At 39.3% G+C, this 17,561-nt stretch overlaps 1 protein-coding gene across 2 annotated transcripts in view; it reads left to right on the top strand.

The window, feature by feature from the left end:
- Positions 1-17,561, top strand: part of IPO5 (importin 5) — a 70,014-nt gene that overhangs the window by 40,378 nt on the left and 12,075 nt on the right. For both annotated transcript variants that reach the window (XM_074387524.1, XM_039473116.2), the window contains 10 exons: positions 2,571-2,658; positions 5,340-5,446; positions 7,561-7,685; positions 7,778-7,867; positions 7,957-8,130; positions 11,437-11,655; positions 13,398-13,481; positions 15,220-15,352; positions 15,440-15,561; positions 16,914-17,010. In XM_074387524.1, coding sequence (XP_074243625.1) covers positions 2,571-2,658; positions 5,340-5,446; positions 7,561-7,685; positions 7,778-7,867; positions 7,957-8,130; positions 11,437-11,655; positions 13,398-13,481; positions 15,220-15,352; positions 15,440-15,561; positions 16,914-17,010 — 1,239 coding nt within the window. The remainder of the gene's footprint in view (positions 1-2,570; positions 2,659-5,339; positions 5,447-7,560; positions 7,686-7,777; positions 7,868-7,956; positions 8,131-11,436; positions 11,656-13,397; positions 13,482-15,219; positions 15,353-15,439; positions 15,562-16,913; positions 17,011-17,561) is intronic.

Here is a 17,561-nt window from a genome sequence, read left to right as displayed (position 1 = left end):
AGTAACTGGAAATAAATCAAGATGTATAAGACCTTTAAGAAGAAAGTTGAATAACGTACTGAAAGACTAATAGAAGAACTAAGTATCCATTCTCAAATTAATCTAGGGTTAATAAAGGGTTAGGATAGAACTGATTCTGAAATTTTTTTGAAGGAACATCGGGCCTGGAATAGCCAGGACAATTTTAACGAATAAAGTGGCTATCTTGCCCCATCGACTGTGAATTTAGGATGCACCTAATGGTGCCACGAGCTAATGAGTACTCGAACACTGATTTAGAGGGTAAATACATCAAGTATCCAGTTGACAATGGATCGATGGTACAAAGGGTAGAGTGTAGGAGCAGATCCACTCACATGGGAACAAAGCTGTTTTTAAAAGATAATTGATCAAAAGTTTTGGGGGCCAGGCATAGTGGCCCAGGCCTGTAATCCCAACACTTTGTAAAGCCAAGGTGGGCAAATTGCATGAGCTTAGGAGTTTGAGACCAGCCTGGGCAACATGGCAAAACCCCTCTCTCTACCAAAAATACAAAAATTCGTCGGGCATGGTGGCACATGCCTGTGATTTCAGTTACTCAGGAGGCTGAGATGGAGGATTGCTTGAGCCCAAGAAGTCAAGGCCATGGTGAGCCAAGATCGCACCATTGCACTCCAGTCTGGGTGGCAGAGCAAAAAGAAGAAAAAAAAGCGTTGCTAGGATAACTGGTTCTTTCTTTTTCTTTTTAATATGTTTATGGGGAACAGGCGGTATTTGGTTACATGGATAAGGTCTTTAGTGGTGATTTGTGAGATTTTGGTGTCCCCATAACAGGAGCAGTGTACACTGTACACAGTGTGTAGTCTTTTATCCCTCATTCACCTCCCACCCTTTCCCCTGAGTCCCCAAAGTCTGTTGTATCAATCTTATGCCTTTGCATCTTCATGGCTCAGCTCCCACTTGTGAATTGAAAACATAACTGGTTATTTCTGTGGGGAAAAGAAAATTCCATCTCTAGACAGCTTATTAAAAAATAATTTGGGGGTCGACTTAAGACCTGATTTTATTATCTTGCATGCTGGAACTAGTTAAAAACTTAAGACCTAAATACTACAGATACGTAATGCTTAATAGTAGAGAATTTTTTAAGACTGAATCACAAACCAATGAGGTAAACATTGCTAAATTTGCAACTGCTAAAACAATTTTTTGACCAGATACACCGTAAATGAAAAGATAAGCCAAAAACTGAAAGAAAATAATTATAGTGCAAACAATCAACAGTTTTGTTATCTAGAGAATACACAAAGGCTGAGAATAGGAAAATCATTGCTTTTTTTTCTTTAAGACAGGGTCTCACTCTGTCACGCAGGCCAGAGTGCAGTGACTTGATCTCAGCTCGTTGCAACTTCCCAAGTAGCTAGGACTAGAAGAATGCACCACCACACCTGGCTACTTTTTGTGTTTTTTGGTTAAGATAGGGTTTGCCATGTTGCGCAGGCTGGTCTTGAATTCCTGGGCTCAAGAAATCCTCCCACCTCAGCCTCCCAAAGTACCAGGATAACAGGTGTGCACCAGCAGGCACAGCCAGGAAATTCATAGAAGAGGATTCTGAAATAGCTAATGAATCCTGCTAAGTCTCAATAAAAACAAGTGTAATTGTGGAATACAAGTTTTGTCCAAAAGTTTTACAATATCAATTGTTGATAACAGGTGTGGAGCTAAGAAGATTCTTATTCCAGCCCCAGGGCACTTCACACATTTTTGTGAAATAATATAGACCTCCACTTAAACTTCACGTAGTTTATGCAACATCTGTGCAGAGCACAGCTTGTTTGGTGATTTTTTAGTACTATTAGAAGATAGTTACAACAATTTCATGCCTAGACTCATGCTTGTCAAAGAGAAGATGTAATAATCTCATCAAAGCCAATTTTTAGGAGGAATAAATTGGAAACAACCAAAATGTTTATCAGCTAGACAGTGAGTAGTATGTTTATATAATGGAATGCTATGAAATAATTAAATTGAAATCTGTATGTGTTGAAAAAAAGCAGATTGCCAAGATACATATATTATACCATTCATTATACAGAAAATGAAGTCTTGAGGAGGTTCAGCAGGAGAATCACTTGAACCTGGGAGGCAGTGGTTGCAGTGAGCCACGATCACACCACTGTACTGCACTCCAGCCTGGGTGACAGCAAGACACCGTCTTTAAAAAAAAAAATCTTAAAATAGTACTGTAATTTTGTATAGAGATACAGAAATCGGTTCGAATGTAGAAAAAAACTGAGGAATGAATCATTTGTTTTGTGATAATGCTTCTTACCTCGGATGAGGGGGGAGAATGTAAACGGATTTGGGAATTTGATAGGAGGGTTTGACTTATGAATGTTACTTTTTAAAGAAAAAATATAAGCAAATATGACAGACGGTTAAAATTTAACCAGATTTCAAGGGCACAGACAAGTAATTGTTTTGTCTTGCTCTCTTAGAGGCAAAATAAATCTTAAAATTCTTGTTTATAAATAGTGATACAGATAAAATGAAGTCACAGTCTTCAGGTATGAAATAATTGTTTACTTTAGTTCCTCAGATGTTAGCAATGATGGTTGATTTGGAAGAAGATGAGGACTGGGCAAATGCAGATGAACTGGAAGATGATGATTTTGACAGGTAATCAAACCTAGTGTCCAGGGTGGCAGTGAGAGCCCTAGGGCTCCAAGGCCCGTCTTCACCATTGCACCCTGTAACCTGAAGGTAAACTTTCAAGCCTGGAATATGGGGCCCTCTGCCTTGCTGTTGTATGCATTGCTGTATCACACTTTCTAAATAGTATTTTCTTTAGTTTTCGTGTATAATTTATATTAATAAAATGTATGTTTCTTGGAAGTTCATAAAACGTACTTTAACAAGTGTGTAATCAGGAATGGAAAGATAACTACAAAAACAAACAAGGAGGCTTGTCTTTTTTTTAAAAAGTGTGACATGAAATATAGCAAATAAAGTAGCTATGTTTTTAACTGTCTTACTTTAAATTATTTTCAAAACTGGTAACTTCTCTTTTAAAATATATATAAAGAAGCTTTATTGTGATACTGTTAAATGCAGAGACTTCACTTAGGATAATTGTTTCAACAAAATTCCCTGCAATATACATCATATTTTCCTAGTAAAAAGCAATTTAACTTTAGATTAGAAAAGATCCAGTGGTGACAAGATCAGAGTCACGCTGGGTGACAGTAACAGTGGAATTACTATTGTACTTATTTATTTCAGCTTAGGAAGTCCCATGAATACAGAAAAAGTCAACCAAAATCTATATTCACTATGAAGTGGTAGTGATGGTCCCTTACATGTATGTGAAACGTAACACCTCAGAGCTATGTTATTTTAATCAACTTTATTAGTAGTCCCAGAGGTATATTACAGATTCAGAAATGGAGACTGAAGATTGAGTGATTTATCTGAGGTTATGTGGCCAGTTAATGGACTGGGGTTATTTACCATTTCTTTCATTCTTCCCAATGCATTCTGGTACCATCTTTTCTTAAAAAGAGCTGAAATTGGCCAGGCACAGTGGCTGATGCCTGTAATCCCAGCACTTTGGGAGGCCAAGGCGGGTGGATCACATGAGGTCAGGAGTTTGAGACCAGCCTGACCAACATGGTGAATCCCCTTCTCTACTAAAAATAAAAAAATTAGCCTGGCATGGTGGCAAACACCTGTAATTCCAGCTACTCAGGAGGCTGAGGCGGGAGAATCCCTTGAGCCTGGGAGGTGGAGGTTGCAGTCAGCTAGTTGAGACTGTGCCATTGCACTCCAGCCTGGGTGATGAGTGAGACTCCGTGTCAAAAAAAAGAGCTGAAATTATTCCCCCAAAAGGCTTGGAGTCAGTAAAAAACTACATTTTTGAGACTTAATCCCATTGTTAAAAATGACTGATTTCTGTCTTTAATACTGTTTTATGAAAGTAGTCTTTCACGGGAAATCACCTGATATAGCTGAAGAGAAGACCAGGGCTAGGTCAGATTTCCTTTCTGGGTCTGTTACTGTAATGTGCTGCTACCTGTCCTTTAATTTGCCCTGTAAGTTGCTCTCGAAGTTACTCAGTTTAAGAAACGATGTTTTCTAGACTGGATGAATAAGATTTTCTAATCTGTGAGTAAACAGGGCATAAATACATTTTCAAGATGTGTTTTTTAAGTCTAAAAACCTTTTCTGAGGGTAAATTATAGCTTTATTTTTATATTGTCTGTTTACACAGTAAAGATAATGTACGTGAAATTCACTACTGATATTGTAGTTCCAAGCCTAAGTGCAAATGCATTTATGCCCCCATCTCTTCAGTTTTCAGAGAAAACAATAGAATTGAGTTTCACATAACCACGCATAGTTTTTGGCAGTGTAGTTTGTACCCCTTTAAAGGTGAATTGGCTCACAGTGGGGAAAATTAAACATTTTCTGCACCTTTTCAGTTTTCTATGTTCTGTTCATTGATAAGTTTGAAGACTGTATTTCTAGGAAATGAAATACACAAGGCTCTTTAAACACTGCTTTTATGGGAGTCTTGAAAATGTCAGAGCTGTTTCTGAAAACCATTTTGAGCTAGTTGGGGGTAGAGGTGATCTTGAAAATTTTTCAAAATAACATGACTTTCTAAACTATGGTGGATCATATTTACTTTTTTTTTTTTTTTTTTTTTTTTTTTGAGACGGAGTTTTCGCTCTTGTTACCCAGGCTGGAGTGCAATGGCGCCATCTCGGCTCACCGCAACCTCCGCCTCCTGGGTTCAGGCAATTCTCCTGCCTCAGCCTCCTGAGTAGCTGGGATTACAGGCACGCACCACCATGCCCAGCTGTTTTTTTTGTATTTTTAGTAGAGATGGGGTTTCACCATGTTGACCAAGATGGTCTCGATCTCTTGACCTTGTGATCCACCCGCCTCGGCCTCCCAAAGTGCTGGGATTACAGGCTTGAGCCACCGCGCCCGGCCTACTTTTTTTTTTAAGGTATAGGGCAGGCGTCCCCAAACTGCCGCCCCCTGAGGCCATTTATCCGGCCCCCCGCCGCACTTCAGGAAGGGGCACCTCTTTGATTTGTGGTCAGTGAGAGGAGCACAATATGTGGCGGCCCTCCAATGGTCTGAGGGACAGTGAACTGGCCCCCTGTGTCAAAAGTTTGGGGACGCCTGGTATAGGGTTTTTAACCCCTAATTTCAATTCCATATTTAAAGACAGCTTGAATTCTTTCTCAGTCCTAGTTTAATACTAATGCGGTTAGAAGTATGTCTGTACAGTATACTGTTTCTTTTGTATTTCATATACATTGAATATGTAATTTTCTTTCTGTGTTTAGCAATGCAGTTGCAGGTGAGAGTGCTCTAGACCGAATGGCTTGTGGACTTGGTGGAAAGCTTGTTCTGCCGATGATCAAGGAACACATTATGCAGATGCTTCAAAATCGTAAGCTATGTTCTTCAAATGCTACAATAGTGAATCTTAAATTCTAAGATAGGTTTAGACTGTTAAAACTTAATCTTTGTGTTTTTATCATCCATATTTAACTCAATTCATTTATTTTACTGATAAAATTAATTGTCAATCCCAAAGAAAATGTACAGATTTACTTCCTAGCCAAAACTGTTTAGGTCTGAATTTGAAAATGACATTATTATTTGAATGTGTTTGTGATTCAAACACGCTAATCTTCCTTTACCCGGTATCTTTTCTTTTTAAAAGAATAATTCTAATGTTACCAGAAGAGAAACCACTTTGTTTTGTTTTGGTTTTTGGTTGTTTTTTTTTTTTTTTAAACGGAGTTTCACTCTGTTGCCCACACAGGAGTGCAGTGGCACAATCTCAGCTCACTGAAGTCTCCACCCCCTGTGTTCAAGAGATTCTCCTGCCAGATTTATACATTCCTCCTGTGTTGCTGGGATTATAGGCATGTGCCACCACACCCGGCTAATTTTTATATTTTTAGTAGAGACCGGGTTTCGCTATGTTGGCCAGGCTGGTCTCGAACTCCTGACCTCAAGTCATTCACCCACCTCAGCTTCCCAAAGTGCTGGGATTACAGGCATGAGCCATTGCACCTGTCCTAATTTTTGTGTTTTTAGTAGAGACAGGGTTTCGCTATGTTGGCCAGGCTGGTCTCAAACCTCTGACCTCAAGTGATCTGCCTGCCTCAGCCTCCCAAAGTGCTGTGATTACAGATGTGAGCCACTGAACCCGGCCAAGTTGCAAGTTTTTAAATTCATATTCACAGATAACCACTGTTAACAGCTCTCTGAGACTTTGTCTGACCTCATTTATGCTTATATGGAGGGGCTTTTTAAAGTGAATGTACAATATGGACATACCATATTTTTAAGCTTTTGCTCAATAGTTTATCATATTACCACATAACAGTCTACCTCATTTTTTAAAATAGCCACATACATTTCACAATCCCCATTCTGTGCTAATTGTTTTTATTGATTGCAAATAATACTAATGTAAACACTCTTCTACAGAAATTCTGGCTTATGTGAATTTTTTATAGGGTAGATTTAAAAAGCAGACAGGAGGGTCAAACCATTGATATAGGATCTTTGTTTTTGCTTTTTTTTTGAGATGGAGTCTTGCTTTGTCACACAGAGCTGAAGTGCAGTGGCATGATCTCAGCTCACTGTAACCCCCACCTCCCAGGTTCAAGCAATTTGTGTCTCAGCCTCTTGAGTACTGTAGCTGGGACTACAGGCGCATGCCACCATGACTAGCTAATTTTTTTTTTTTTTTGAGACCAAGTTTCGCTCTGTTGCCCAGGCTAGAGTTCAGTGGTGCAGTCTTGGCTCACTGCAACTTCTGCCTTAGCCTTCCGAGTAGCTCCTAAGCTTGCCACCGCACCAGCTAATTTTTGTATTATTTAGTAGAGACAAGGTTTTCCCATATTGGCCAGGCTGGTCTTGAACTCCTGATTTTAAGTGATCTGTTCTCCTTGGCCTCCCAAAATGCAGGAATTACAGACATGAGCCACTGCGCCTGGCCCGATACATACTTTTAGAATCAAGTAGTCTAGTCAAGCACTTTTTCTGTGCATTCTTTCTTTTTTTTTTTTTTTTTTTTTTTGAGACAGAGTCTTGCTCTGTTGCCCAGGCTGGAATGCGGTCATATCATCTTGGCTCACTGCAACCTCTGCTGCATGGGTTAAAAAGATTCTCCTGCCTCAGCCTCCCGAGTAGCTGGGATTACAGGCACCCGCCAACACACTCAGCTAATTTTTGTATTTCTGGTAGAAATAGGGTTTCACCATCTTGGACAGGCTGCTCTTGAACTCCTGACTTCATGATCCACCCCTCTCGGCCTCCCAAAGTGTTGGGATTGCAGGCATGAGCCACCGCGCCTGGCTCTGTGCATTTTTCTAATAGTAAATATGCAAATGTTATCATATTATATATATATATATATATATATATGCCCTTTCCAAAAAAAAAAATTTTGTTCCTTTTTCCAAATAAGAACTTTTTTACATCTCTCCCTACCAGAATGATGTTTATAGTGTCTAATTGCATTCCATCTGTAATTTTTTTCTGTAGCTGACTGGAAATACCGGCATGCAGGATTGATGGCCTTATCTGCCATTGGTGAAGGATGCCACCAGCAAATGGAAGGAATTCTAAATGAGATAGTAAATTTTGTTTTACTTTTTCTTCAGGATCCTGTAAGTACCAGTAAATACTTGATTCCAAATTATTAGTGTAGCTTCATGTGGAAACCTTACTGCTTTTACTAACGAAAGGGAACATCTTCCAGCATCCAAGAGTAAGGTATGCAGCCTGTAATGCTGTGGGACAGATGGCTACAGATTTTGCACCTGGTTTCCAAAAGAAATTTCATGAGAAGGTAAGTAACAAGTCCTCAAACACTCAAATCAGACTTTAGGAAGAGGGTGGACGTTTCAGCATACATGCTTATTTTGTTTCATTTCACAGGTGATTGCAGCTTTGCTGCAGACCATGGAAGACCAAGGCAATCAACGGGTGCAGGCCCATGCAGCTGCTGCCCTCATTAACTTTACTGAAGACTGTCCCAAGTCACTGCTTATTCCATACTTAGATAATTTGGTGAAACATCTGCATTCCATTATGGTACTTAAGCTTCAGGAGGTAAGTTTTAAGATCTGTAGGCAACCTTCTGTTTGTAAATTAATTTGGGTTGATTTTGATGGGTAAGAACTGGAGAAAGAAGGACTTGCAGCATGACCATAAAGAATATAAAGTTTAAAAAACTGAGGATATTCTGAGTTATGGAATGGTAAGTAGAAAAATTCAGATTTGACCAAAATTTGGGCTGGTAATTGGAATTGGGAACGATAACAGGTAAAGGTCAGGTAAAATCAGTGTATAGATCACCCTGAAGATAAGAGAGAAGTTTTTGAACTCTGATTTGTGTGAAATGTGAAAAACCATTCTGTATCCTTAAATGCAGTGGGAAATGATTATATGATGGGAAATTAGTGTAGTAGCATTGTGGAGAGGCATACATAAAAGGGAGAAGATTTAAGGCAAAACCATCATACTGTCGTCGTCCAGGGAGCTTATATGGTAATAGTGGAAGAGGAGGTTCCAAAAGACATTTCATGGGAAGTATTAAGAGTTTGTTTCTGGCAGTTTGAATTTTAAAAGTTGAAAGGGCCAAGCACCATCGCTCACACCTGTAATCCCACCACTTTCGGAGGCTGAGGTGGGCAGATCCCCTGAGGTCAGGAGTTCAAGACCAGCCTGGCCAATAGGGTGAAACTCCATCTCTCCTAAAAATACCAAATTAGCCTAGCATAGTAGTGCACACCTGTAATTCCAGCTACTTGGGAGGCTGAGACAGGAGAATGCTTTGAACCTGGGAGGCAGAGGTTGCGGTGAGCCAAGATGGCACCACTGCACACCAGCCTCGGTAACGAGCAAAATTCTGTTTCCAAAAAAAAGAAAGTAAAAAATGTTTACTATTCTAACCAGGTTGACAGAAATACAGAAGTTGTAGAATACAAAAACAACATCATTTTTTAATATCCAAGTAAAAATGATTACAGTTACAGCTTAAGTAAGGGATGCAGCCTTGAAACATTTGAATGATATTAGACCAGCACAGCGCAAGAGAGATGTAGATGTGAAAGCAAGGATTTTAGCCCCGTTTATTGTCAAATGCAGTGAAAATGGATTATTACTATAAAAGTGAAATGAATAGAAGGCATAGAAAATAAAAGATATAAACCTCTCAAAATGCTATAAAAGTTTCTAATGCTCTCAATTCCTATAAATATGAACTGGTAGCAAATAGTTAACAAACCATAGTTTGTGTAGCACTGGTGATTGTCTAGAGAGCAAGACAAACAAGAAATGCAGTATCTCAGAAGCCAAAGAGAGGACTTATAAACAAAGGCTTAAGTGCTCTGTATCACTTGACAGCAGACTAAGAATATGATAAGGGAAACATGTGCCTGAAGGCAGACCAAGATGGACCCAAGTTGAAGGCAGATAGGTTGGTGGTTAAGTCAGTAACTGATGGATCCAACGTGACTTACAGGTTTGGGTGGATGGCTGCGGTATGAAAGTCCCTGTGTACCCCCTCCCTTCCCGCCGTGGGGCACTGTGTGAGTTTTTAAAGATAAGTGGAGGAGTGGTTGGGATGGATGGTAGGAGGACAGTGTTCATGAGCAAGAGTTATACAAAGAGAAGATAGCCTAGTGGAGGAGGAAAGACATTGCTCTGAGGCCAGCAGCGTAACATGGAGCAGAGGTTGAGATGCAAAAGCAGGATGTAAGACAACTTCCTCAAGACATGGTTGAGTGTGTAACACAAGGTGAAGAACTGCTGAGATTGTGGTTGTAGTTGATGTGGGGGATTTTGAAAATCTGGAGTAGTAACTGGGTCAGGTTCTTATGAGTCAAGAATTATTTTATTTTACATATATATACACAGAGAGAGAGAGTCTCACCCAGGCTGGAATGCAGTGGCACAGTCTCAGCTCACTGCAACCTCTGCCTCCCGGGTTAAAGCCATTCTCCTGCCTCAGCCTCCTGAGTAGCTGGGATTACAAGCGTGCACCACCACACCCAGCTAATTTTTGTATTTTGAGTAGAGACAGGGTTTCACCATGTTGGCCAGGCTGTTCTTGTACTCCTGACCTCAAGTGAGGTACCTGCCTCAGCCTCCCAAAGTGCTGGCATTACAGATGTGAGCTATCATGCCCAGCCTGTTGTTGTTTTTGAGACAGTCTCGCTCTTGTTACCCCAACTGAAGTGCAGTGGCACAATCTTGGCTCACAGCAACCTCTGCCTCCCCGGTTCAAGCAATTCTCCTGCCTCAGCCTTCTGAGTGCCACCACGCCCAGCTAATTTATGTATATGGGTTTTTTGTTTTTTGGTTTTTTTTAGTAGAGACAGGGTGTCACCCTGTTGACTAGGCTGGTCTTGATCTCCTGACCTTAGGTGATCCGCCTGCTTCAGCCTCCTAAAGTGCTGAGATCACAGAAGAATTACTTAAAATATTGCTGGTGACAGGGCAGGCCCAGCACAAATAGGTAGTAAGCATTTGTAACCAGCTGGGTAAGAGAACAGCAGATCTTTGGTGCAGAGAAAAAGGTCACTCATCTGTTTCAGCAAGACAGATGCAGAAGAAAGGCAGCAAGGTTCCTTGGTGGTATCTTCTGGGGAGGGTGAGTTAGAAGAAGATAAAGGAAGGGGCCAAAGAGGGGATTTTCTTTATAACATAGCACAAAATAATAATCGTAAGTAGAGGAAATCAGTGAAGAAAAATGAGTATGAAGTGTAGTCATTGAAGTTGATGAACCCAAAAATAATGGGTTCGTATTTGTACTCAAGAGCTAGCTGTGACGGGCCAGACACAGTGGCTCACACCTGTAATCCCAGCACTTTGGGAGGCTGAGGCAAGCAGATCACCTCAGGTCAGGAGTTTGAGACCAGCCTGACTAACAAGAGAAACTCCGTTTCTCCTGAAAATACAAAATTAGCCAGGTTTGGTGGCGCATGCCTGTAATCGCAGCTACTTGGGAGGCTGAGGCAGGAGAGTCACTTGAACCCAGAGGCGGACATTGCAGTACGCTGAGATCGCGCTGTTATACTCCAGCCTGGGCAACAGGAGTGAAACTCCATCTCCAAATAAGTAAACAAATAAATAAAAGAACTAGCTGTGCTTTGTGATAAGACAGTAATGAGTAAGGGGTGCTGTGCTAACAGAAGAGAGAAAAAAATCCCACATAAATAGTTCAACACAGATTCTTTTTATAGAAATTTCCTCTAAAACCTGCATTCTCTGCTTCTGGAGATGTGGTCTCATTCTGCTGTTTCAGAAAAGCATTCAAGAACTTGAAGGGAGTAGTAAATTGTAAATTTAAATACTGTAGTAAACTGTAAATTTAAGTTTTTCTTTGAAGCAATTTGTGTGTCTTTTTTCTAGCTGATTCAGAAAGGCACCAAGTTAGTTTTGGAACAAGTCGTGACATCCATTGCATCAGTTGCAGATACTGCAGAAGAAAAATTTGTCCCCTACTATGATTTATTTATGCCATCCCTGAAGCACATCGTTGAGAATGCCGTTCAAAAAGAACTGAGACTTCTGAGAGGAAAAACTATTGAGTGCATTAGCCTCATTGGTCTGGCTGTCGGGAAGGAAAAAGTAAGTGATTTCTATTATTTTAAATTTACTGTATGTAACTTGACTGTTGAGGCATTGAAGGTACTAGAGGGATTTTTTTTCCTTCTGATAAACCAGTTTCTGAATGCTTGGTTTTTTTTGTTTGTTTGTTTGTTTGTTTTTATCATGCTCCTTTTATGTTGCTCCTGTTTTGTATACAGATTAATTCCCGCCTTCATCTTTTTTTTCTTCTTCTTTTTGATTTGGAGTCTCACTCTGTCGCCCAGGCTCTAGAGTGCAGTGGCAGGATCTCAGCTCACTGCAACCTCCGCCTCCCGAGTTCAAGCAATTCTCCTGGGTCAGCCTTCCAAGTAGCTAGGACTACAGGCGCCTGCCCCCACTCCCGGCTGATTTTTGTATTTTTAGTAGAGACTGGGTTTCACTATGTTGGCCAGGCTAGCCTTGAACTCCTGACCTCAAACAATCTGCTCTCAGGTGTGAGCCACTGCACCCCACCTGTCTGTTCATTGTCAATATTAAGGTTTCTTTTTAGCTCAGCTGTGCTCTTGATATCCCCCCTTTTCCCCACCACACACAGTGTATTTCATGGAAGGTGTGTGGAGTTCAGTATCCGTGTTCAGTTCCCTTTAATATATGCTTGGAAACATGTCAGTTGCTTTCTTATTAATCTAAAATGCATCAAGTGTCCTAAGAGAGAAATCCGTGCATACATATCTTCAGAAAATAATTACAAAGGACCACTGGCCAGTGTGTTTCTCAGCCAACATCTCAGAATTGTTTAAACTAATGCAAAAGAAGTTTCTCTGTCACTGAACCCTCATGTTCTGACCCTCAGAACTATCAATATGGAACCTCTCTGTCTTGTCTTCTTCAAAACCATTATCTGTATTAATTTATATTTGAAACTGGTTTCTGTGAGACACTGACCACTAAAACATTGGTATGTTTTATACTAATAAAATATTTTTATGTCCCATACTCTGTATATCTGGCTTTTGAAGTCTCTTTAAAATGCCACCTGTCGGGCCGGGCGCAGTGGCTCAAGCCTGTAATCCCAGCACTTTGGGAGGCCGAGGCAGGTGGATCACGAGGTCAAGAGATCGAGACCATCCTGTTCAACATGGCGAAACCCCGTCTCTACTAAAAATACAAAAAATTAGCTGGGCATGGTGGCGCGTGCCTATAATCCCAGCTACTCAGGAGGCTGAGGCAGGAGAATTGCCTGAACCCAGGAGGCGGAGGTTGCAGTGAGCCGAGATCGCGCCATTGCACTCCAGTGAGCCAAGATCGCTCCATTGCACTCCAGCCTGGGTAACAAGAGCAAAACTCCGTCTCAAAAAAAAAAAAAAAAAAAAAAAAAAAACGCCGCCTGTCTATACAATGGAGATTACTAGAACTTCGAAGAGTTAATTGAAAATCATAGATAAAATTTTTTGCAGTGAATTCTATAAACAATCCAAAATTTTCTTTCTCAATTTGAATTCAGTTTTACTGCTTGAAATACATAAGCCGTAGACTAACACCTGATGGCATTAGAAATACCTTTAACTGCAGCTCACTGCCCTTCGGTGGAAAATATATTTTTCTAGAAAGTGCACTAAATCTGTCGCAATATAGATGAGAATTTTCCAATATGATAGTTTTATCTGTGGAGGTTATGACCTATGTGGGCAATGTAGTCGATTTCTTGGCAATGCTTTGCTAGTTACGCAAGAAGTAGAATTGGGTATCAACAAATGTGATTCTTATCTGTTTTCCTCTAGTTCATGCAGGATGCCTCAGATGTGATGCAACTATTGTTAAAGACCCAGACAGACTTCAATGATATGGAAGATGATGATCCTCAGGTAAGTGGTCTTAATACATTTGGCTTGATCTGCTCATGAGACACAAGGTTCAATATATTTAAAACAAAATGAGCAATAGGTTTCTTGACATACTATCAACCCCTACTGGCAGAGACACTCTTCTCTTTATTTTCCTTCTGTTTCTCAAGCCCTTTTCCTCAGTCTGTTGTAGGTTGCTCTTGCTTTCTCTTGACTCTCACTCAAGTTTTGGTGTTTGTGGGTTCTGTCCAAGGCGCTCTTACCTTCTCACTCCGGTGGAATAGTGTCACTCACAGTCATGGCTTCCAGTTTCCTTTATATGCTTGCAACTTTCAGATCTTCAGAATTGATTAATTTGTCCAATCATGTAATAGACATCTCCATTTTAGGTGTCTCCTAGCCCTTTGAAGGCTGCATGACTTCCCTTCCCTGGCAGAAAACACAGAACCCAAGAATCTCAGAACACACTGCTTATCTCTCTCTGCAGATGAAAATACAAAGACAGAAATGTCTTTGTATTTGGGAGGAACCCCTGCCTCCCAACACACATGCACATGCACATGCACACATAGGCATACACACCCAGCTAATCCCTGCTCACAGTTCTCACCCTGTTCAGTGTCAGTGATGGGCACTTCCAACTTTGTGTTACAGTAACATCATAAATGTTTACCATAATCTTGATGGTACCGGGTATTTCCAACGCCTAACATATTATATGTTATATGTTAGGCACTCAAATAATTGTCGAATTAAATTTTGACTTTACATAGCCACATTGTAATAGTTTCTCATAGTTTGAATAGGAAAGCATACCATTTTGCAAAGAAAGCATGTTTTGTTGTTGGCTTTCTTTGCAAAATGACATGCAAATATACGTATATGTTTGTATGTGTAGAGACAGAAGGCAGGAGGGATACTTAGCTGACTGCTGATAGTGGGAAGGCTGAGGAGACTGTAAGCTGTAGGGAGGGATGGTAAGGACAAGGTGTGTTGCTCACCTTTGTATCAGCCAGCATATAGTTTAATGCCTGGCATGTGAGAAACACCCAGTACCTGTCTGTAGAGTGGGTGGACTTGACTTTTACATACAGAATCATTAAGAGGTGGGGCATGTGTCTGTGCATGCTCAATAGATAAATAAGTACGTGGATGACAGATACTAGGGGATAAGAGTCACTTTCTAGCTTGCAGGGATGGTGAATGGAACCAGATTCTCTAGGTAATTTGCAGATGATGAAGTCTGTGTAAACACAGTAATAGGAGAAGAGGTGTCTTAAATATACTCAGCCACTTATAGCATATTTTGTTTCTTGGGTTTTAATAAATGTTTAATGAATAGAGTGGCAGGCAATAGGGATGCAGAGTCAGATAAAATACGTTTCTGTCTTCAAAAAAATTGTGACTGGAAGTTGGTGAAATGTTTAGTTTGGTTTAGGTGATTAGTTTCATTTAAGTGATTCATATGCTAAGAAAGAAGACTATAATTACTTACTGAAAGTAGAAAGAAATACACAATGTTCTGGTCTTTTTTTTTTTTTGCCTCACCTGCTGTCCATATCCCAGTGCAGGGCGAGTTCACAGGGATTTCATTATAGCTTCTGAACCTTTTAAGTACATAACCTTTAAAAATGCTCTTATTGCTTAAAGTACCATGAACATATCAGTAAAACATTGTTTCTGTGAAATAAGGAAATGGCTTTCTTTATCATAGTTACCCATTTTTTTAATCTATTTTAATTTTAAATTTTTTCTCCAGATCTCTTACATGATCTCAGCATGGGCCAGAATGTGCAAAATCCTTGGAAAAGAATTTCAGCAATACCTTCCAGTGGTTATGGGGCCTTTAATGAAGACAGCTTCAATTAAGCCTGAAGTAGCCCTTTTAGATAGTAGGTGTCTTTAGAAGGACATACTGGTTATAACAGTTCTCTCTGTTATTATATTTCTTATGCATTTGTTTTCTCCTCTGTTAATAGCCCAAGACATGGAGAATATGAGTGATGATGATGGCTGGGAATTTGTGAACCTTGGAGATCAGCAAAGCTTTGGTATTAAAACTGCAGGATTAGAAGAAAAATCAACTGCTTGCCAGATGTTGGTAAGAGAGCACTATTTTTGCTAAACTTTTTTATCTTACATACATTTCATACGAGGGCTTTTAATAGCTGCTAAAGAAGTTATTTTGGAGAGCCAGGAATATGTTCCTTAAAAAGTAAAATGTTCTTTCCATTTTAAAGAAATCGTGTGGATAAACCTTATCAGTGTTGTTTTAAATAGCAAAAAACAGTGAATAACCTAAATTCCTGTTAGTGGGAAGGTAAATGATAAATTACTGTGCCCTGGAATAATACACAGCCATTACAAAGAGTTGAGAATATAAGCTACAAGAGGGAAAGATTTATTTATTTTTTATTTTTTTATTTTTTTTGTGCTTAGTCTGTAGTAGGTGGCCACGGAATATTTTTTAAACAAATGAACAGAAGTATGTTCATGCTATTTAGTGTAAAACAAAACTGGTATGATTTCAATTGTGTAAAAAAAATAGATATGGCAGGAAAATTGAAACGTTCAGTTATCCCTTATGGTGTTTGTGGTGTGTGTACATGTGTTGAGTTCCTGGTTTTCTGTTTGTTTTCTTTATGAGCATGTGTTTTAAAGTGAAGGATAATACCTATTTTTAAAGTTACACTTTAGAAATTATGGTATATTACAAATTTAGCAGTTAAGTAAACCTAAATAAAAGTTGCTTAAATTTTATTTTGTATTTATATTACTGTGTTGTAATTCATTTAAAAGCGTTTTTATGATTGTCATCTTCAGTGATTAGTATCTATAAACATTTGGATTTTTGTGAGGTTTTTTTCCCCCTGTCATCTGGAGAGCAGATACAACTAATAACATCTTTAAGCAAAATTATCTAATCTTCTGATGTAGTGGAAGAGAATGAAAAAATTGTTTAAAAGACTACACTTTTTTTTGTTTTACTGTTGAAATGATTGTTTAAAAATACAACTTAACAGAAGTCTGTTTGCCACAGATTTACAAAGTAAATGCTACAATTAACTGATGCTTTCAGGTTTTTTTAAATATCTTTTTGAATGATTTTTCCTCAGTTAAGTTACATATTTTGTTTGATGTATTGCTGAAACTTGGTGAATTCTCCTATACACAAGAAATTAAAAATGTGAATGATTCCAGCCTTTGGATGACTATATATATGACAATAATTTCCTTTTCTTTTTGTCACTCGCCAATACAACAGTCATTTTATGACCTGTCTTTTAAAATTCTTTTTAGTTGGAAGACTAATTTGACAGTCCTACATGCAACTTTAAATGTAGTTCTAGTCAAAATACAACCTCATGTGGTCCTTGTGATTTTGCTGTTTGTTAATATTAATGCTTGAAAACTAACATGAATCTTTATTTCTTCCCAACACTTTGGTTGCAGGTTTGCTATGCTAAGGAGTTAAAGGAAGGCTTTGTGGAGTACACCGAGCAGGTTGTCAAACTGATGGTCCCTTTACTGAAATTTTATTTCCATGATGATATCCTACAACTTTTTAACACAAACCGTGTCTATGTAGATTTAGTAAACTTACAGTTTCTTCAAGTATTAGACGGTGTTCACTGAAGTAGACATCACCATGATAGTTTGTATTTTCACTGACTGCACTTTGAGATGATAAACTCGCTTCTCTGCATGTGCCTTAGTTTCTACCTGCGCCAAAACATGAAAAACAAAATGTTATCTATCCTCTTGTTTGTCAGCTTTCTGTGGCCCTCCTAAGGATTTTAAGGATTAATATTTAGTTAGCAAATGACTACAGTTATGTATAGTTGCTACTTTCTCCAAATATCTTTTAGTAAACATTAAGAAAATAAGACTTTTTTTTTCTTTTTTCTTTTTTTTTTTTCTTGAGATGGAGTTTCGCTCTTGTTACCCAGGCTGGAGTGCAATGGCGCAATCTCGGCTCACCGCAACCTCCGCCCTCTGGGTTCAAGCAATTCTCCTGCCTCAGTCTCCTGAGTAGCTGGGATTACAGACACGTGCCACCATGCCCAGCTAATTTTTTGTATTTTTAGTAGAGACGGGGTT

Source organism: Saimiri boliviensis, chromosome 16 (genome assembly GCF_048565385.1).
Source record: "Saimiri boliviensis isolate mSaiBol1 chromosome 16, mSaiBol1.pri, whole genome shotgun sequence".
NCBI lineage: Eukaryota > Metazoa > Chordata > Mammalia > Primates > Cebidae > Saimiri > Saimiri boliviensis.
This window is presented reverse-complemented; position numbering and strand designations above follow the sequence as displayed.